Here is a 20,229-nt window from a genome sequence, read left to right on the forward strand (position 1 = left end):
TGCAGGTATAAAGAGACGGTCTGTGAAGGCCCACTTACCATCGAGACCCAGAACCTTCCTGCAAATATTATTTTTCAACACCTGAGCATTTTCTAAAGACTTGAATAATGACCTCTGGCTAATAGCGAATCAAAATTGTGCACGGGCGCCGTTATAATCCATCAATCTCGGCTGAATCTGGTGAACAGAAGATCCTCTGTGTTTTTTGTTGAACTCGCTCGCTATTCTGTATTCGTCTATTAGTTTATACTCGAGTTTAAGACTGGAGACCTTCCAAAGGACATAACAGATCTTGACTTTTGCACCTGGGTTCTGTACACTTTTGAAAGGTGAATTGAACTTGTTTCACTTCACTGTCTAATATCACACTGCAATCACATAGAGGCGTGCAACAAATGTGCATTAATACATTTCAGTCAAGAAACACACATAAATACATGTCAGTTTTACCCTGAAAGCATATTTACTTACCCTTTCGTTGTTGAATAAAAATGAAAGTGAAGGATTTTCAACGAATTCAGATTCACATTTAGGGCTTCAGAAGGCATAGTCATACAGAAAGAAATGGCACAAGGATGGAAATAATGATGAGATTTTTCGGGTAAACCTACATAATCTCAAAGTGGCTAATTTGAAAGTGCACCTATTATGCAAAATCCACTTTTACAAGGTGTTTGGACATAATGTGTTGGCACTGTGTGAACACAACCACCCTACAATGAAAAAAATCCACCCGCTCCTTGTTTTTTAATCCCCATTAAACCAAAGCAGTCTCATTAGACATGCCGTTTTGATTCTCTTATCAATGTGAGGTAACATTGATAAAGCCCCGCCCACTGACAGTTCTGCATTACCATAGCTTAAGCCCGTAATAATCACATTTTTGTACAATGAATTAATGCGAATTAACTTGTAAAATACGTATGAATTCCCGTGAGATCAGGTTGGTTGAACCAACAAATAAGACAAAGAGAGTCTGAGTTTATCGTTGGCAGCATTTAAAAGCAAAGCATTATGATATTAATTTCATACGCTACATGGGGTGTATTTTATACAGGAAATGACATCACTGTGTGCATGAGCGTCAGGTGGTTCGAAGTCAAAAGGTTCAGCATTGTTTTACATGGCATAACCGTGTGTTTACCCACCCAGCTTAGGTTTCATACTTTGGCCAAATGCAATAAAAGTTATAACAAAACATACCTGTATTCTCTAGAAATCCCAATACAAGCAGCACTCGATTTCATTTGACAGTTGATACCGAGCCATGTTATTCCCAGCGGACCCTGTTTTCTTGTTGAATATCCACTTCCCTTCTATTCTTGGGGCCCAGAAGGCTTCCAGCAAATGTACAATTGAACAATAATAAATAACTTTTATTGCACCACGCATAGCTTGTGTGATTTGCCACTCGGTCAACCAAATAAACCATTATTGAAAGAGCAAGGTTTCATATAGTAGATCCGGCCCCGAAATATTCTCGTCTGTACCCTTACAATGTGCTATACATGAGTGCTGTAGGACCTAGCGGTCATCTTTCAACGAGCTATAAGCTCCAATGTAAATTCCGCCTCCTCAGTTCCCATTTTAGTCCGGTGTGTGGAGAGAGCACGCCTGGCATACTACAATAAACATAATAAAACACGACGGGTAAGGACATAATAAATATTCCCATATGGTGGCCCGCAAATGTTAAGAGAGAACCCGATTTCAGTGACAAGTAAAAGTGCCCATGTAGTAATGCAGGTGTGGGCCACATTGGATATCAGAATAGCAAAAAAGCTAAAGAGTCTACACCGTAAATGTTGCGAGTTGTTAGTAGGTGGTTTGGTTTCAGGATGTTGGGCATTAGGTGGCAACCAATGCAACACCAAACCCATAAACCATATTTAATGTGCTTTTTGAGGGATGAGTGCTTTTTAAGCAAACTTTCCACTTAACTTAACTTTTACAAACCCACAGATGAATTGTTAGACTTAAATAAGATGCACAGATTTAGATGTAAACACATGGGAAATGTTTTATTCTACTTCAAAAATATTTAATATTATATTTAATTTAAGTTAATATTTAATTATTTTTTCTATATATTAACCATACACCTCAGTCAACAGTTGAAGTGGATCAAGTTCATCATAGTTGTCCTAAGACAAGAATGGGTATTGTTCAAAATTGTTCAAAAAAGGTTTTGATCCACTAGTATATTATGTGCATTAAGCGTTGTTTATTTTTGTCACTATCATAAAAAAACCTGTGACCTGGTTTTGTGTTGGTGTTTACTATTTGAGATATGCTGGTTATAGGGTTAATTCCTGTTTTCCTGCAAAAAAAAAACGGTTTAAACTCCTACTTAGCTTGATTAGCTTGCCTAACTATCTAAACCAGATTAAGGGTGCGTGCACACCCAAGCTTTTACGCCGGTGTATGTTTTTAATTGTTTCCAATGGAAGTGCGGATTTTTCGAAAAATCCAGCAGCCGCTGAAAGGCGGCATTCAGCGTTTTTTCCGTGCTTGCGCTGAGCACCGAGAGTTGAAAAATATTTAACTTTGGGTGAAAAGCTCAGCTCTTCAGGTCTCACACACCGTCCAATCACAGTGGAGGAGGGGTGGGACAAATATCACAACAACCAAATGGCGCATCCTTCAACAACTGATAAACAAAGCAGAAGTATTACAGCAACCAAAGCGCTCATCTGAAGAAAGCTGGCAGTCGGATAAAATAAAGCTGCCACGTAAAAAAACTTTGGTGTGCACACCCCCTTATGCTTCATGTGCTGCCAGAATTATCGTAAATACGAGTTTCCTAGGTAAAAATTTAATGTACTTCGATGTCATGTTCACCCCTTGGGATACTCAAATTCTCGAGATGAGCAGGCCTTAAACTTTAAAAATGGTGGATGGGGGAAGGATTTCTGCTAGCGTCCTCCATTCTTACTGACAACAAAGCATTTGAACCTGAAGTGGGAATTAACACATTTCCGATAGCATGGGAAAGCAGCATTTAGGATTAATAAACTTTCATAAAAAATCCCGATAATTTACTTTCCCCATGTCTTCCAAAATGTTTATGTCTTTCTTTCTTCAGTCAAAAAAGGACTTTTTTAGGAAAATATTTTTTAGGATTTATATATATATAGTAAACTTTATTTTCAATGCAGTTTAAAATTGATTTCAGTGCCGATCCCAACTGAGGCATGAGGGTCTAGCGAAACTATCGTCATTTTTGCCGAAAATAAATAATAAACCACAACTTCTCTTTTTGAACTAGCCATATGATGTGCCAGCGCGATCTTACTTATTACCCAATCACGTCGAAAGGTCACACGGTTACGTATGTGTAATGCACACTTGCAGACCATTTTAAACAATTAACTGACACAAAGACATTAATAAGTATCATTCCACATACAACAACGTCGAAATGGTCCTCTTTCTACACACTTGTAAACACTGGACAGGTAGTTTCTCATAAGTTTCGCAAAAGTCCTAAGGTCACGTTGGCACGTCATGAGAAGTCTTGGTTGAAAAGTAGTACCTTGTTTGCTAAAATGAAGATCGTTTGGCTATATAAGACCCTTATGGTTCAGTTAGGATCGCTTAGAGGCCTTTGAAGCTGCATTGAAAGAGGTCCACTAAAGTCCACTATATGGAGAAATATCCTTTAATGTTTTCCTCGAAAAACGTAATTAACAAAAAAAGACATAAAGATCTTGGATGAAATGGGGGTGAGTACATTTTTTTTCATGAAAGTGGAATACTCCTTTAATCAGCAAACACCAGTGATCCATTTTAGACCGCCTAAGCTGTTTATTTCCCACAGAGATCACTTCTAATTCGTCTATCTGTGCCGGAGCTCTGCATGGTGTTCTTGTGTCATTAAGTGATAGAAAATAAAAGGAGGCAGATGAAATTATTCGCCTCTAATGGAATGCCTTGATGCGTGTAAGCAGCTGCCAAACGCAGTGACGGAGGTCGTGGAAGCACCCATCTGTCAGGCGATCTCGAAGCTGGAAGAAATCAGTTACGTCCAGTCTTCAGAGTATCAGCACAACGGCCAAAACCAGGAGGTCAAGGCAAGCTGGAAGGATTATGTATGAACATCAAAAGTGGTCTCGACTGACTGAATGAATGACACTGTACTGGTTGTTTATTAGACATTGGTCTGACTGGGATTGCTGATGATGTAGTTGGCCTTGTCGGCATTGTTTTAGCACCTGATGTAGGCCTATAGAGGACAAATATGCCCATGGGTTGTGTTGTGGAGAATGTGCTTGGCTTGGTTTGTAGATTCGGCTGTTTATAATAAGACGGCATATAAATAGTGTAGCGCTACACTAGTTTATTTTGTGAATCCGCACCGGGTCCACAACAGATCTGAGCCGAAGTCAGCAGCTCTGTTGAGTCGCCTGCTAAAAAAAGATATACTTTGTAATGCACTGTAAGTCGCTTTAAATAAAAGCATCTGCTAAATTATGTTAATGTAGTTAATGTTAATGTAGTTAAGCAACTAATATATTTTTCTGGTAACACGTTAGAGGATCAGGAAGTGGTTCGGGTTGTGAACTTGCTGAAAAAATATATTTTAAGGAACGCTTTCACGGTGTTGGTATGAAAAGTAGCCTATAGACCCAAATACAATATAACTCTATAAAAAGGTCAAGTTCACAAGTGCGGGAACTAGAGAGTTTTGGTGTTGAATTTCCTCTCTCGAGTTTTATAACCTCATTAAACTTTATCCTTTTCCCATCTAAAAAAAGTTTTATTTCTTGGTCACCTCTTTTCCCAATGTTCTTACATCTTTAATTTCTTTTTCCAATACATATTAGTCCCCTATATGATCTACAGTCGTCTGTCAGGGAAATATAAGATTGCGTTTGAGAAATGTTAAACATCGGTCAAGGTTTCCATGCCAAAGCTGATAACAAGCCAACAAAAATGTTAAGCTTGACAGACAGAAACGCAGAGATGGAGGGAAAGGGCAAGATTACGCTTTAGGAAATGCGCTCTTAAGCGAGAGTAGTAAGTGGTATCGGCCAACGGTAATACAATGTTTTTGTCAACTTTCCCAAAGTATCATTGTGAAATCTGCACGGGCTAACGGGTGAGCAATTAAAGTTGTATTCAATTAGCTGTACGGGTTAAAACGGCCCTCGGATCCAGCAAACAGGTGGCTCTACTTACACAAGGAAACAAAACACATCTCGATTAGACTGTGTGATCCTGTACAATCTGATCGAGTTTGACACTCTGCCATGATCCAGGACCACATACAGCGACAACAGAAACAAGATCCTGCAAACAATTCATGCTTAGACAGACAGAAAGAAACTCACACATCCATGCTTTATCATTGAACCAAGCCTGGTTGTTTTGGACCGTGTGCGCATGTGCAAGATTCATATAGATGTGAATTAAAGAAGTAATTTTGCTGTCATCGACACCAAAGCCACACATGGATCCATTTTGGATTCACGATCATTGCCAAAGAAAAAAAAATTCTGAGAACAGGCTGAAAACATGAATAGCTCATTTTAGACTTGTGATTTCATAATAGCGGTAATTCAAAATGGAAGCCATGTTTTGTTCACAGAAACATAAATATGAGAATCATTCACATTGCATTTTCTATATCGGAACTTTGGAAGCATCACGGATCTCTCTTACAAAATTCCTGAAGTTTGCTTATTAAACGGCAAACACTTGCATGGGAATGAAAAGTGATGTAGTACTCGAGTCCGGTCTCGATTTCTGCTCTCTGAGACTCGTCTCGGACTTGTTCTTTCAAAGACTCGGTCTTGACTCGGTCTCGGATCACAGTGGGAGGAGAAAGACTCGTAATTTCAGACCGAGTCTTCGAGACCAACGCATTTTAACAACAAAAATAATAAAATGCAATGCTGACGGGCATTATTTGAAAATGACATGGTGCAATGCAAAGATACTGCCATCAGAGCCGTTTATTTATCTCTAGAAAAATAGGCAAAAGATGATGCATGTGGTAGGGATTTTTTAATGATAGTAAAAGCATAGTCCATATTAAGACGTTAAGACTGCTCCACTAAACAATTCCCAATCTAGCTTAGTCTGTAGGCCTAACTGTTGATTATTAACTGGGATGATATTAAATCATGAATATGAAAACGGACATGTTTGTATGGTCTTGGTTTCGACTCGGTTCTTGCTTCCTCAAAGACCCGGTCTTGACTCGGACTCTGCATAGCCGGTCTCGTCCCCACCACTAGGAATGAAAACAATCGCAATTTCCAGGACATTTTGTTTAATATGAAAATTCGGCAACATTATATTTTAATAAGAGAATCGTTTAAAACTTTCTTTATTTACAACCTAGTTATGGTTGACAGTGGCAGACATCATCAAAATATCTGTGATATGTTTGCTGAATTAAATGTACTCTTTTAAATGTCATGTTCAAATGTAATTGTTGATCTTTACACCCTTTTGAATTGGTTTTAAACTTTCAAAAGGGTTTACATTACAATAAAAAATATACAGATGCCCGCTACCCATAATCCCTATAGGTAAAGCATTGAAAAAGGAATAATAACATTTGTGACCTTGCCCAGTTTTCTACATAAAATCATGTAAAGAACATTCTGTGAAAATATAATCTTGATATGTTTAATATTGACTGAGTAAGGTCATGTCAAAGGTTGAAATCAATGAGTGAAATCGACTTTGACAGACAGCAGACAACTCCGGGTCGAAGTCAGCATCCCCGAAGTCGTCTGCTGTCTGGATAATCTCATCATTAGATTATGAGACCTTGGATTTCACAGACCACGTCAGATTTACTTGAACCTTGAACAACATATTAACAGAAATATTAACATTGTTTATTTCAATAAAGACAATAACGACATATCTAATAGAAAACTTTTAAAAATATATGCTTCTGTTAAGCAGCCAATATTTGTAAAACACTGCAAAGTCATTAAACATCGAATCGAACGTCTCTAATGTTGTGTAGTGGTGCATTTTCACCAGCAGAACCCTCTTGTATGGCATTTCTTGGGTCGTGGGCAATGGCCAGTCAATCACCCGAGCCATAAATGTCATGTGACTAACTGCTTTGTATTCCCAGGAAGACAATGAGGATCGGCTGTGGGCAGCAGCAGAACGTGTAGTGCCGAACTTTTCACGAGTGAATATCCTGAGCTGTGCAGCACATATTGAACAAATGTCCACAAATATAAAACAGCTACAAACTTTTGCATGGTGCTTGCCATTAGTAAAAGAGTCCTCAACTAAATCTGAATGTATTAAGGGAACGATGCATTGGTGCATCGACACAGGTTTGTGTAAACTAAATAAAAATGCAACAGTGTTTGTTTCTTTTCTATAAGAATCCAGACTCAAATGCTGTATGAATGCTCAAAGGGTATATTTCAAAACGAAACCGATCATCAGGCAAATAAAGCTACTTCAATGCCCTCTGTGAATCTCTGTTTCTGAAGTCCCAAGAGCTTGAAATGCCCATGAGGAATCTAATAGACTTTCCGTGTCCCTCACAGCTAAGTTTGCTTCGTAAATGTCCGCAAACCTGCTACCTGCAGCCACAGCTCTCCACGACCATGTCCTCGTACTGCTTATACACTACGTTATTGGCCGAGTCGATGTACAGAATGCTGATGGGACTCAGTCTGGTCGGCACGCAGCAGGTCGGAGGTGTAGACCGAGGATCCATGGAGTTCATGAGGGTCTGGATGATGGCGTGATTGGTGGGCTCCAAATGAGAACGGATGGGAAAATCACAAAGGCCGTCACAGTGAAAGGCCTCGTACTCCAGGGGAGCGATGATCCAGTCGTCCCAGCCCATGTCCTTGAAGTTGACGTGTAGTTGCTTCCGGTTACAGCGCTGTTTGGGGTTCTTGGGTGGTTTTTTGTTCACGCGCGGCAGCGGCGCTCGACGCATCCGCCGCTGGGTGAACAGGTACTCGTAGACCGTCTTGTTGTCGTGACCCGAACGGGCTTTGATCTCGTTGTAAAAGAGCTCTCGCTTTTTTGTACGTCCAAACGTCACGAAAAAGGCCTTCTCCTTCGTAAGCCTGCTCATGCGACCCAGGCCGAGTAACGTCAAGTCGAGCGGCCGGCCTTTATATTCCGCCTCAAGCTCAAAGCAAAGTTGAGGAGTGTTTCTAAAGTTCTTGAACACTTTCCAAATGTCAAACACATCCCAGAAAGGTGCGCTTTGTGGATTGATGTGCTGAGAATCGATCAAAGTGGACTTCTGCTTACCTGTCGCACAGGTGTATAATTTCAAAGTAACCGAACCCTGAGGTAAACTAAACGTGGCTTTATGGGAGTCCATGTGTTTCTTTCTGAGGATGCGTAGCTCTGCGTTCAACAGACCCTCCTTTTCCATAGAGCTGATGTTGAAGAGGTATCTCTGACGTCTTAGCTGGGTCACACGGTCATCTGCAAATATTAAGGATTTATAGGTCAACAAGGATAACACTAGAGTCTAAAATACATTTTCACTTTTTGTACAAACAGTGTTGTAGTTTCACCATGACATTTTGCACCATGATCAGTGTTGTTTGCTTGTACAATAGTAATACAAAGCTATTCTTCGAAACACCTTGGTGTGCTATATAAATAAATACCATGGTAAATATGGTAATCATTCAGTATCACGGTATTCCCACTTGACACTTATCATGAAAATTTTACTTTTTCATGTTTCAGTGCTATAATTGGGTCACCAGTGCTTCAATCAACCTAGAAAATATGAAAAAATCAACCCAGTACCTTAGTTTTGGTAAACCATTCTCTGCAAGCATGTGAAAAAATAGCTCATTGAAATCAGGCTCCCCTTGTGATGTAAGAAGGGGATCTTGTTATAATAATACCTCCGCTTAATCTGCAACTATATCCAACCACGGCACTGCCATTTAGTGCAGAGAAAGAGAGAAAGAGAGAGAGAGAGAGAGAGAGAGAGAATATTTGACAGCACAATTGAGTTTCAATGACAAGCAAACACTAATCACCATAATGGCGATTATGGTGATCAGTGTTTGCTTTTCATCATCTCATTTGCATTTAACAGGACACACAAAAACGGCACATTTTTGCTCACACCTACAAAGTGACAATTTTAAAATGTTATAATAAATGATCTATATGATATTTTGAGCTAAAACACATACATAGTCACCAAAGATTTATTTAACGTCTTAGAAAAAGCATTGTGAAATATCCCCTTTAATGTAGTGGAAAAGTGGACTGGGTAAAATTGTCAATTACATTTCTGAGAAAGGCACAGCTAAGCTTTTCCATAATCACAGATCACACAATTTGTGTGTGTGTGCATGTGTGTGCACGCGTTCTCTGCATGCAATGTAATATGAAAGCAGTGCATTGTAAAAATCAAACGTTTCATTTTATCCAAGAACAGTTTGCTTTCAAATGTCTATTAAAACCAGACGACTTGGGCCTGGAGACCACAACATACTGTAAACACAGCGTTATTATCAACCTGCAGCTATTTACCAGTGGGCCTACCACCGTGACATATGGCTTTCACTAACACAGCCTGAAAAAGACAGTTTGAACTGAATGGTGAGGGCAGAGAGAGTGCAATTGATTAGTGTGTGCGTGCGCATGTGTGTGTGTGTGTCACTGGAGAGATGATGTGTAGGAAACTTACACAAACACAAGATGCATTTTGCAAAAATGTCTTTCTATACCCATGTTTGTTTTTCAAAAGAGCTCCAAAAAACACCATGTAAGTACCTTAAAGAATTTTTAAACAGAATTGCTAAGAAATAAAACAGGCTACTGACTTGTAACCTGCCCAGGAGTTTATTTTCTCTGTTTTAGTGGCCCATCAAACGTCTTACGCCAGATGCATACTGACACAGTCGGTTTGGTTTACAGACCCGGATAGAAAGTTGTGTCGATTTGCAAGTGTGTCGTGCCTTGCCGAGCAAGAGCAACAAGTTTTCCAAATACATCTCAATTGTATAAATACTAAGGGGCAATTTAGCGTAAATGCAGTAGACTTCAAATGGGGTAGATGGCGTGACATTTTAAGCAGTCGTGCACTACGACACGCTATATTTCATCTAAACTGCTTCTTTAATTTTTCTATGATCGTTATGTGTGTCATTTTATGACTTCGAATTAATCCAGAGCCTATATGTGGAGTATTTATGTATATTTAAAATCCATTTATCACACTGTTGGGCTATTTAGGTGGACTGCAGAAATGGTGGAAAAACTTGGTGAAATAGTGACCAGTCAAACATCTAAAATATACATTTCCCCTTTAACATATATACACAGTAGTCAAATGTCTGGGCACACCTATTCATGTTTTACTACTGTTATTTTCCACATTTTGGAATAATAGTAAAGTCAGCGAAACTATGACAGAACACAAATGGGCGTATAGGAATTATGCAGTGACCAAAAAGTAAACAAAACTTATATATTTAAGATTATTCAGAGCATTCAGTCTTTGTCTATATCACAGTTCTGAACACTGTGGAGAAGAAATGAATGCTAGTAACCGAACTGATCAGAAGCCCCGTTGACTTCCATAGTATTCTCTTATCCTACTATGGAAGTCAATGGGGCTTCTGATCGGTTTGGTTACAATCATTCCTTAAAAAATCTTCCTTATCTGAACAAAGCAATTTATACAAATATGAGAGTGGGTAAATGATGACAGAATTTTCATTTTTGGGTGAATTATCCCTTTAACTACCCAGCAAGCAATTTTGGCTAAACCAAGGGAAGAAGTGGGTTACTCATAGCCAGACTATAGTTAGCCATCATTTCAATATCTTGATTTTTGCTTGCTGGGTAACTTTGTGAGGTTTATCCTGGGATGATTTTTGAAGTTTTGAAAGAGGTTCAAAGTGCTGAACTCTATGCACTCTTAAAAATAAAGGTGCTTGAAATGTTCCTCACAGTGATGCCATAGAAGAACCATTTTTGGTTCCTCAAAGAACCATTCAGTTAGAAGAGCCATTTCTTTCATACCTTTTTATAATCTAAAGAGCCTTTTTTACTACAATGAACCTTTTCTGAAACATTATGAAACCATTCAACCAAAAATGGTTTTTCTATGGCACCGTCAAGCACCTTTATTTTAAAGAGTGTCCTTCACTCTTGTTGGTGCTAATGCATTTATAAATGTAATGACAATAACAGAAGAAACATTTATACCGCACCTTGTCCTCTGTCAACAAAGCTGGTGACGGTATTGGCCACCCCAGCCTCGTGCAGGAGACTAGTATTGACCTCTCCACTGGTCAGTGTCCAGTACAGGGACAGCATGTAGTCATGCGCCGTGACCTGTGGGTGCTTTGGTTCCACAATCTCTTCCAGTTTTAATGTCCCTTTCGCTCTGAGCGGGGCTGGTGGTGGTGGGGCCATGCCTTTCAGCACCCCGGTTTTGGACACACCTGCCCTTATCTCGGCAGGTTTGGGATTAGAAACTCCATTTCCTTTATTGTGTCCTGTTTGGTGTGGGATGATAGAAGAGGATTGCGCGCCGGATGCAGCGCGCGTCGCATCCTTGGGTACCCAAGAGCGCACGGCCTCCCTGCGCCCTAAGTCGACAGGTACAGTGGCGCGGGCTCTTTGTGCATTTGTGTCCGATGTAACTTTCATCAGAGGTGACTCGGCCCTGATGCGAGATATCTTCGCGTTGTCAACGGGCTTTCCGAGCGCCGTGCCGTTGCGCGCCACCGTTAACCGTAAAACGCTTGGATTGGGTTTGTCCGCCCCGGTGCGTCGGTGACCGGTGCGTTGCGTCGCCGCCACTCCGGTGAGCGAGAGCGCCTGCGAGATCAAGTCCAGGTGTAAAAGAGTCCAACAGCCAAGTAAAAGAGGGAAACTAGTCAGAACTTTCATCCTCTGATCTTCCCGTGAGCTTTGGTGATGAAGAAATGACCAAAAGCTCTACCATGAACGGATTTAGAGAGGTAGAGATTAAGATTTGGAAACGTCTGATCAATTATTCTGTCCAAAGCATTCCTATGAGACTCGTTCTTCAGAACCATAGTGATCCGGTTCGCTTGATGTCGGAGATCCAAGAGTGCTCTACATCTAACATGCAGAAAAGCGCAATTGGCTCTCCTTGAAGTTCTGCTTGATATCTTGTAAGAGACTTGTTTAAATCCCACTTTTTCCAAGAGGGAAGGATGGCGTAATGTTCCCTCTCTCTGCCTCTCCCTCTCTTTCTCTCTCGGAGTTTGAACATCGTCCAGTGAAAATAACACACGCACACACAGAAGTGTGCAGGTGCTTGAATTGTGCGCAAACCTGAGCGCAGGAATTGGAGACGGAATTCCAACGCAAACTGGCTTAATTACTCTCTGATGTCATGCTGTCCGGATTTATTGAAGTGCAATATTTCTTCTTAAGGCATGACTCACTGAGTACATAAAACCCAAAGCCTTTGCATTAGGTCACCAAAATAAAGCACTGGTTAGGGTCCTGTATAAGCCAAGGGTCAAATTTGAAATGCAAACTTAACCTGCATGCATTCAATATGTAGCAAACTCTAATTAAACCTGATTTTAATTTAGTGGTGTAGTCCACTAAAATGCCCCCATTTTTTAAGCAGAAGTGGGTATATCCCATGCCATCAAATAAAGAAGTGGGTATACTGCACTACACCACTGATTTTATTCAACACTGACAAACATTATAAAACAATAAGTTTAGATTTATTGCTTGAAATGTATTGCTGTATATGTATTTAAATGGGTTCGGTTCCCAAGGAACATGCATACAAATGTATAGATTGCTTTGTATAAATGGGTCTGCAATATGCAGTAATGTAAATGATTTGGTCAAATAGCATTTTCTTTTTTAAACTCTCTTCCAACAATTTCCTAGCTTGGGAAAAACTGTTTTGTGAGACCACAGCCACTAAACTGTTCAGCAGTCATCACAGACAAATATTTGATAAAAAAATGAATTGACCAATCATAATCAATTATTGCAAAATATATAGTATCAGTATTTAATTTGTGATATACATTGATCAAATGAGGTGAATTGATTTGAAATTTGGTTGCCACATCATTTAATTGGTCTAAAAACACAAGCAGTTTTACTTTTATGGGATGTAAAAACTGGCAAAGCACTCGTTTCCTGAATCTCGACCATATTTATATAAGACTTCTTTCTGTGGAGAAACGTTTATTTCCTCAAGTCAAATATATGGACTATTGGTAACACTATGTTAGACACCCACACCATCCCACTGCAAATACCGAACCCGAAAATAAAAATCCACCTCCGCATACATCCAGAGAGAGTGTTTGTGTGATAAAGAAATTGTTTCTATGCAGCTATGAAAATAAGCATTCACATATCAAATTTTACAGGTGAAATTGGGGGCACCCAAACTCATCAAGGGTTGAAAACTTTAGTGCACTCGCAACAGTGATTGTGGCACATTTCTCCACCCTCCGGATGTTTCGAGAGGGACGGCATGTTAGCTGCTCTGTGGTTTGCCCCATACCCCAGTAGCATAAACACCAGGAATATTTCTTTTCTGTCAATGTATGTCAGCGACACCCCCCAAAAAATCATGCTGGACTGATATCTTTGTGTGGCGAAATGTGCTGTCAAGGTGTTAGACGTTGCAAAACCACAGACATTTCTCAGGAGCAATCGTGGGCAAACGAAATAAAAAGGCCTCTTGTTCATGAGGGCAGACAGAGTTTTGACATACTGCAAGAATACATGACTAGTGCTCTCTATGTCTTTGTTTGTCTTTTATCTAAAATGTCAGAATTAATAGAAAAATAGTCAAATGTTAGTAGGCTAAGTGATGTATAGGAAATGGTTATTACTGTCTACTTCTCAATTGTAGGGCTATGGTGCTTGACCTCACTAAAAATAACACTTTTGTAGATATGACTATGTAAACGGCGTACAAAGAAAAATGTTAAGTCGGTGAAATGTTTAATAACACTTTGGCTACAATATAACACTTCTTAATTTTGAGCTTTACTTTAATTTTTCAATTCCATATACTTCCATGTATTTCACAATTTTAAAATTCCCTAGCATTTCCAGGTTTCCTTGGACAAAATAAACCTCACATTCATAGTTTTATTGCTCATACAATTGTAGCTTGGAATATATATATATATATATATATATATATATATATATAAACAATTCTTAGGAAAGTGATGTTGAACCTTCTATGTAGAGGCAAATATTAGCCCATGATGAGTAGCCCACAATATAAAACCCGACCGCTAACTTGAGGTGAAGACAGGACAGACTGAAGCAATGCAACACTGCCCGCTTCAGGTCAACTCTAATTACTACAGATAAAAATAAAAATATGACTTTGGCTGTGCGAAATAGTCCACATATCCTCATTCACTACTCCTTACGTTTGCTCAATAAAAATTCACTTCAAAGAGTGAATGGAAACGAGTGAATTCGGACATTTGTGCTCACCGGAAGCGCTGCAGTCAGTGTGGGCGCCATCATCGGCCACTGATATTCAGTTTTAAAGTATATAAATTTAGTTGCTTCAAAGTTTGTCTTTATAGTCAATATTAAATATATCGAGGTTATTTTTTTCATATAATAATATTATTTCTTTCAAAATATAAAAAAAGACCAAAAAATATATTTGCTGAAACAAATTGTTTACAAAAATGTATCTTACACCAATTTTCTGTATATTTGAAAAAAATACAATAAGTTATATTAATATAACTTTCTATGTTACAAATCTGTAAACATTACATGTTTGAAAAGGTTCAAATTAAATATATTTAAATATATTAAATCTATGTATAATTTTACATTTGATACTTTATACATTTTATACAAACTTTTACATTTTGGCCAGGAAAAATATAAATTGTAAAATTAGAAATGTATTAGTTACAATATACAACAATATTTATTTATAAATTTCAAAACAGTGCTTTTCATGGATAGACATGGAGTGCTTGCAGAGAACTATTATTCGGCTAAACACAGGCTTTAAGACAAAAAAAAACGATCCTTTTAAGTAAAAAGATTTTTGTAATACATTTTGTTTCTTAACTCCAGTCTACGCGACCAACTCGCAGAACGCTTTCGTTGTCTCTTTATATAAAAACAGACAACTCAACTAATCTTTTTTTATTATTGTTTTTATTACGACAACTCAACTAATCTCCGCACAGAACAATCAACGCGTGACATCACAATACCGCGAGAGCGTTTGAAAGTCGTCCAATCTCAATCAACTGTCGCGCGACTGTGATGTCATAAGCCGATCGGTCTGCGCAGTGCTGCTGAAGTTGAACGAACATGTTTCCTAAATGAACACACCATATGTTAAAGAAAGAAGAAGCTGATTAGTTGAATTCGGGTGCTTTATAAAGGGATGCATTTAAAACATTTTAGGAGGGGTTCGCGAGGACTGGATTTGGGAAACAATAAAACTTGTAACTTCCTTTTCAAGTCAGCAGGTGGCAGTAGATATTAACTTCAATCCACCCCTCAAGACATTCATGATCATTTTTTTTATAAATTTAATGAACTTGTTTCGTCTCTTAAAGTATGTATGCTTAGATTTGATCATCTTCTAACATTTAACTTAAAGTGCTATGTTTAAATAGTACTCCTCCAATGACAGCTCTTGGTTTTTAATGCTTTTGTTTGACCAAACTGTATTACTCAACACTGTTAATATATGACTTCATCTATTGAAATGAAACAGAAAAGCTACAGCTGGGTAAACTAAAACTAGAGCATGTGTATAGTTTTCATTTAAAATGTGTCACCGTTATTGTTTGTGTCAAATAACAAACTCAATACATCATTTAACCTTTTGGAAAATGTGGATTTTAATCTGGAGGGTTTTTTTTAAGTAGAGTAACCTGCTTGCATGATGAAACTGGTTAATGTTTTCTTTATTTGCCTTTCTTATTTGCCTACCCGTCTGGCTCAGTTCCTTATATACACACATCAGAAACTGAATATTATACTTGTGTCTCTTTACTAAAAAAAAGTATGAAGTTCGTTCTAATTTATATTAGAAACTAAAAATCTTCAACAGGTTGCAATGTTGAAATGCATGTTTCTCAACTATGTAAGGTTTATCAGAAAATGATTTGTCAAGTAGCCAAGAAACAATTCCCGGTGGTAATGAAGTTAGTCAATGGATTATCAAGTCAAACCACTCATTCAAGACCCAACTGCACACACATAAAGATGTGCATTTGTTTTTGTATCTTCTAATTTTGGAGTTCATCTGGTTGCACTTTATTTTACAGTAAGCGCACTTACAGTCTATCATACCGGTTAGGGTTTGGGGTTAGATTTAAGGCTTGTACCTAGTAATTACAGTTATATAGTAAGTACACCGTACATAGAACAGACTGTAAAATAAAGTGCTACCATTACTTCCAGTAACACATTTTGTGTCATATGTGTGTTATTGTTTTTTAAAAGTTTAAAAGCAGTATTAAAGTTGTCAGTATGTAGCTCAGTTCTTACATAACCAACAACACCATAAAACGAATCTTATGTAAATTAAAGATACGTCTATATACTGTAAAATAAAGCATGAACAACAAATGGTAGCTACTATAAATGCAAAAACTCTGAATGCAGCTCTCCATTTATTTTCATACGATCCTACGGCAACACATATTTGTTTTTCTGTTTGTATTGCTCCGCCCCTTGTTTAAACAAACCTGTCCTGTACTTGAAAGTGAAAGAGCAGCATTCATCTTTTCAGGGCAGGTTTAAACATTTTTACAGAAACTTCCATGGGCTTCCCGTCCTGATATGTAATTGTGAAACAGAAAACATGCGTGTGTGTATTCATCAAAATGATTAAAATGTTCCTTTATGTGCTATGAGGAAAGTCTGATCAATAAGCACACTTCCTTGTCTAAAGATACAATCACACATGACACCAACGCACATATCTTCCAAGGTTCATCATGGAAAACTTTGCCTATGTTTATCCTTTGATCATTGTATTGTGATGTCAATTTAGCACCACGTCACCGGATGTAAGGCGGATTTGTGGGAATTTCCACATACAGGTATCAATGTGTTTTCCTACATACCTCATTTATAAAGAGTGCTGCAATCCTCTGTTGTTCTCTTTAAAGGGGACATATCATGAAAATCTGACTTTTTCCATGTTTAAGTGCTATAATTGGGTTCTAGGGGCTTCTGTCAACCTAGAAAATGTGAAAAAGAACAACCCAGTAACTTAAGAACAATGAAAAATAGGTCATTGAAATTTGGCTCCCCCTGTGATGTCAGAGAGGGATCTTATTATAATAATACCACCGCTTAATCTGCAAATATTAAGAGAGAGAGAGAGAGAGAGAGAGAGAGAGAGAGAGAGAGAGAGAGAGAGAGAGAGAGAGAGAGAGAGAGAGAGAGAGAGAGAGAATTGGGTTTTAATTTCAACAAATCACCATTATGGTAATCAGTGTTTGCATTTCATCAGCTCATTTCAATTTAATAGGACAAACCCACAAACAGCAAATTTTTGCTCACACCTGCAAAGTGGCAAATTTAACATGTTATAAATAAATTATATGGTATTTTGAGCTAAAACTTAGCCTACTATACCTACTATATAACCTACTATAGGGACACAGAAGATTTATTTTACATCTTAAAAAAGTCTTGTGAAATGTCCTCTTTTAAGTCTATGCAGTAAAAACTTACCCTGTTTTTACACTCCAAAATATGGAGTCAAAAAGGACAAACCCAACCTGCTGGATTGAAATTAAACATATGGTTAGATGTTTTAATCCATTGTTGGGTCAAGTATAAACATTTTCTGGGTTGAATTAACCCAACCAAGCATTTTTTAGCCCTTTATAAAGTTACATCATCATTGTTACATAAGCAATATTTTCTTCCATAACCCACCACCCAGATTAATCGCTGTGCGCTACAATTTTGCTCCTCGTGACTAGTTACTAAAGAGCCCAAAAATGTTTTGGACACTTGAGGCCAAACTGAATCCAACTGGAGACCACTGATAGTTTAGAAACTTAATTTGGTTTCTGGCACATGACTTTCTTTGCATGGTTTTGCCTCGATCAACAAATTCTGTGTTTCTCATGACACAGACAGAAGTTACTGATCAAGTTCTCTCAGGAAAGTTTTGTATGTCTGCTTCTTCTTTGTATGTCTGAATATCCTTCGTCTTCACAGATAAAACAGTCGTTCTTTTCTTGGTATGCTCTTTTGTTTTGGTTGCAGCGCAGACAGGCATCAGCACGCTGGATAAAATACACACAGCTGGATTAAGTCATTTCTCTGTAGGGGTGGAATTTCCCGCGTTTAACACTGAGCCAACTGGATTACATATTAAAGACTTTCCTATTAATCAAAATACATCAATTACTACTTGACCTGAAACAATAAGCGAATTATAAAGATAGGAAAATCAAACACAACCTTAAACTCCAATAGCCGGGCACTTCAAATAAACATTAGACATAATGTGTCTGTGCTTTTTAAAACCTTTTGCAAGTCACTATGATAAATGATCAGAAATAACAGATCAAATATTACAATTACTTCAAAATATAGTTTCAGAGGACTGCAAAACATCTATTTCTCCCTTATAATCTCCAAAAAGTTGCACTATGGGGCAGTTTCCCGGACAGGGTTTAGATTAATCTAGACCTTAGTTATATTAGGACATAAAAAAATCTAAACTGGTATGCATATTAAGACAAAACAATGGCACTTATATATGTCAAGATCTGCAAGTAAGGTGGTGAACATACATTTTAGGATAAGCACTGTCTGGGAAACCGCCCCCTTTGTGGTTTATGTTCTAGACCAAGTTACAAATCAAACCCAAAAATGGTCCCTAGCTGTCACTATGGCAAGACCTTTGTCCCTGAATTCATATCAGTACCTCAGAAGTACATACTTGTACCAAATGTAGACATATTTGTACCTTAATGGTACATATTAGGAAAGGGTACTGCCCCAGTGACAGCTTGGAACCATTTTGACCAATAATTTTCTGACTGTGCCAAGTATCTCTTCCTTTTAATGAACCACTGCATTGTTTTGAGTTGCTTTGGGTGTACTTAATGTCAAGAGGCGATCACATTAAGGTTCCTCAGCCAAAATTTTCAATGACCTCACTGCCTCTGGGCTTTCTCTTGTGGAAGGGGATTATGGTGACATCATTTTACAAATTCACATGTTCAAGCATATTTTGGTGCTGTCCAAAGGGCAGAGCTTGAAATATTAGCCCGAATCCAGAGTGCCCCCCCCCCCCCCTTACTTAAATGGGATAGAGAGGCGATGGGGTGGAGGAGGGCGTGAAGGGACCTCTATGCGGAATAAATAAGCATGCTCCTCCCGAACTTACTTAAATGTGGTGTGAATTTTAGCGGCATCTAGTGGTGACATTGCAAATTGCAATCAGCAACTCACCCCTCAATTTCAAAATGCATACAGTGGCCGCCGCAGGACAAACATGATGTCGTCTGAGACAAGGTAGTGACAAAATGCACTCTTTAGAGTAGTTTGTCCGTTAAGGGCTACTGTAGAAACATGACGGTGACTTCTATGTAAGGAGACCCGCGGGGTTTGTAGATAAAAACGTCTCATTGTAAGGTAATTAAAACAATACAGTTCATTATGTAAGGTCTTTATATACCACTGATAATATGGTTATGCATATTATCAGTGTTGGGAAAAGTAACTTTTAAAAGTAATGCATTACAATATTAAGTTACTTTGCAAAAAAGTAACTAATTGCATTACTTAGTTACTTTTTATGGAAGGTAATGCTTACGTTACTTTTAAGTTACATTTGCGTTCATTTTTCTTACTTGGCTGAGGCTTGACAGATTCTACGTTAATATGTTCGGTTTAATTCAGTACATTTAAAAAAAAATTTAACTGAAAAGTAACTCACACTTCACTCGTTACTTAAAAAAAGTTATATTATGTAATGCGCGTTACTTGTAATGCGTTTCCCCAAACACTGCATATTATATTGCATTTCTGTCAACAGATCCCTTTAAAATGTACACAATGCATCTTTAAATAAAAACCGAGACACTGGTTATGTGCATAAAATAGCTTTATTTTCAACAGATCAGAACCTGCATGTTGAAATCAATGATTCATTGACTTCTTCATAAGATCAGTGATTTTATCTGGATGTGACCAAAACAAAGCAGCAGATTTTCTACGTTTCTTTCGCCACACGGCTCATTC

General features: G+C 38.2%; 1 protein-coding gene across 1 annotated transcript; it reads right to left on the bottom strand.

Moving 5' to 3' along the window:
• Window positions 1–6,050: 6,050 nt before the first annotated feature.
• gdf5 (growth differentiation factor 5) lies at window positions 6,051–12,192 on the bottom strand. The gene is made up of 2 exons (XM_055214347.2): window positions 11,199–12,192; window positions 6,051–8,436 (listed from the first exon to the last, which is right to left on the bottom strand). The coding sequence occupies exons 1-2, from the start codon at window positions 11,881–11,883 to the stop codon at window positions 7,565–7,567; spliced, it is 1,557 nt and encodes a 518-aa protein (XP_055070322.2). The 5' UTR covers window positions 11,884–12,192; the 3' UTR covers window positions 6,051–7,564.
• Between the last annotated feature and the right edge of the window lie 8,037 nt (window positions 12,193–20,229).

Source organism: Misgurnus anguillicaudatus, chromosome 8 (genome assembly GCF_027580225.2).
Source record: "Misgurnus anguillicaudatus chromosome 8, ASM2758022v2, whole genome shotgun sequence".
Classification (NCBI taxonomy): Eukaryota; Metazoa; Chordata; class Actinopteri; order Cypriniformes; family Cobitidae; genus Misgurnus; species Misgurnus anguillicaudatus.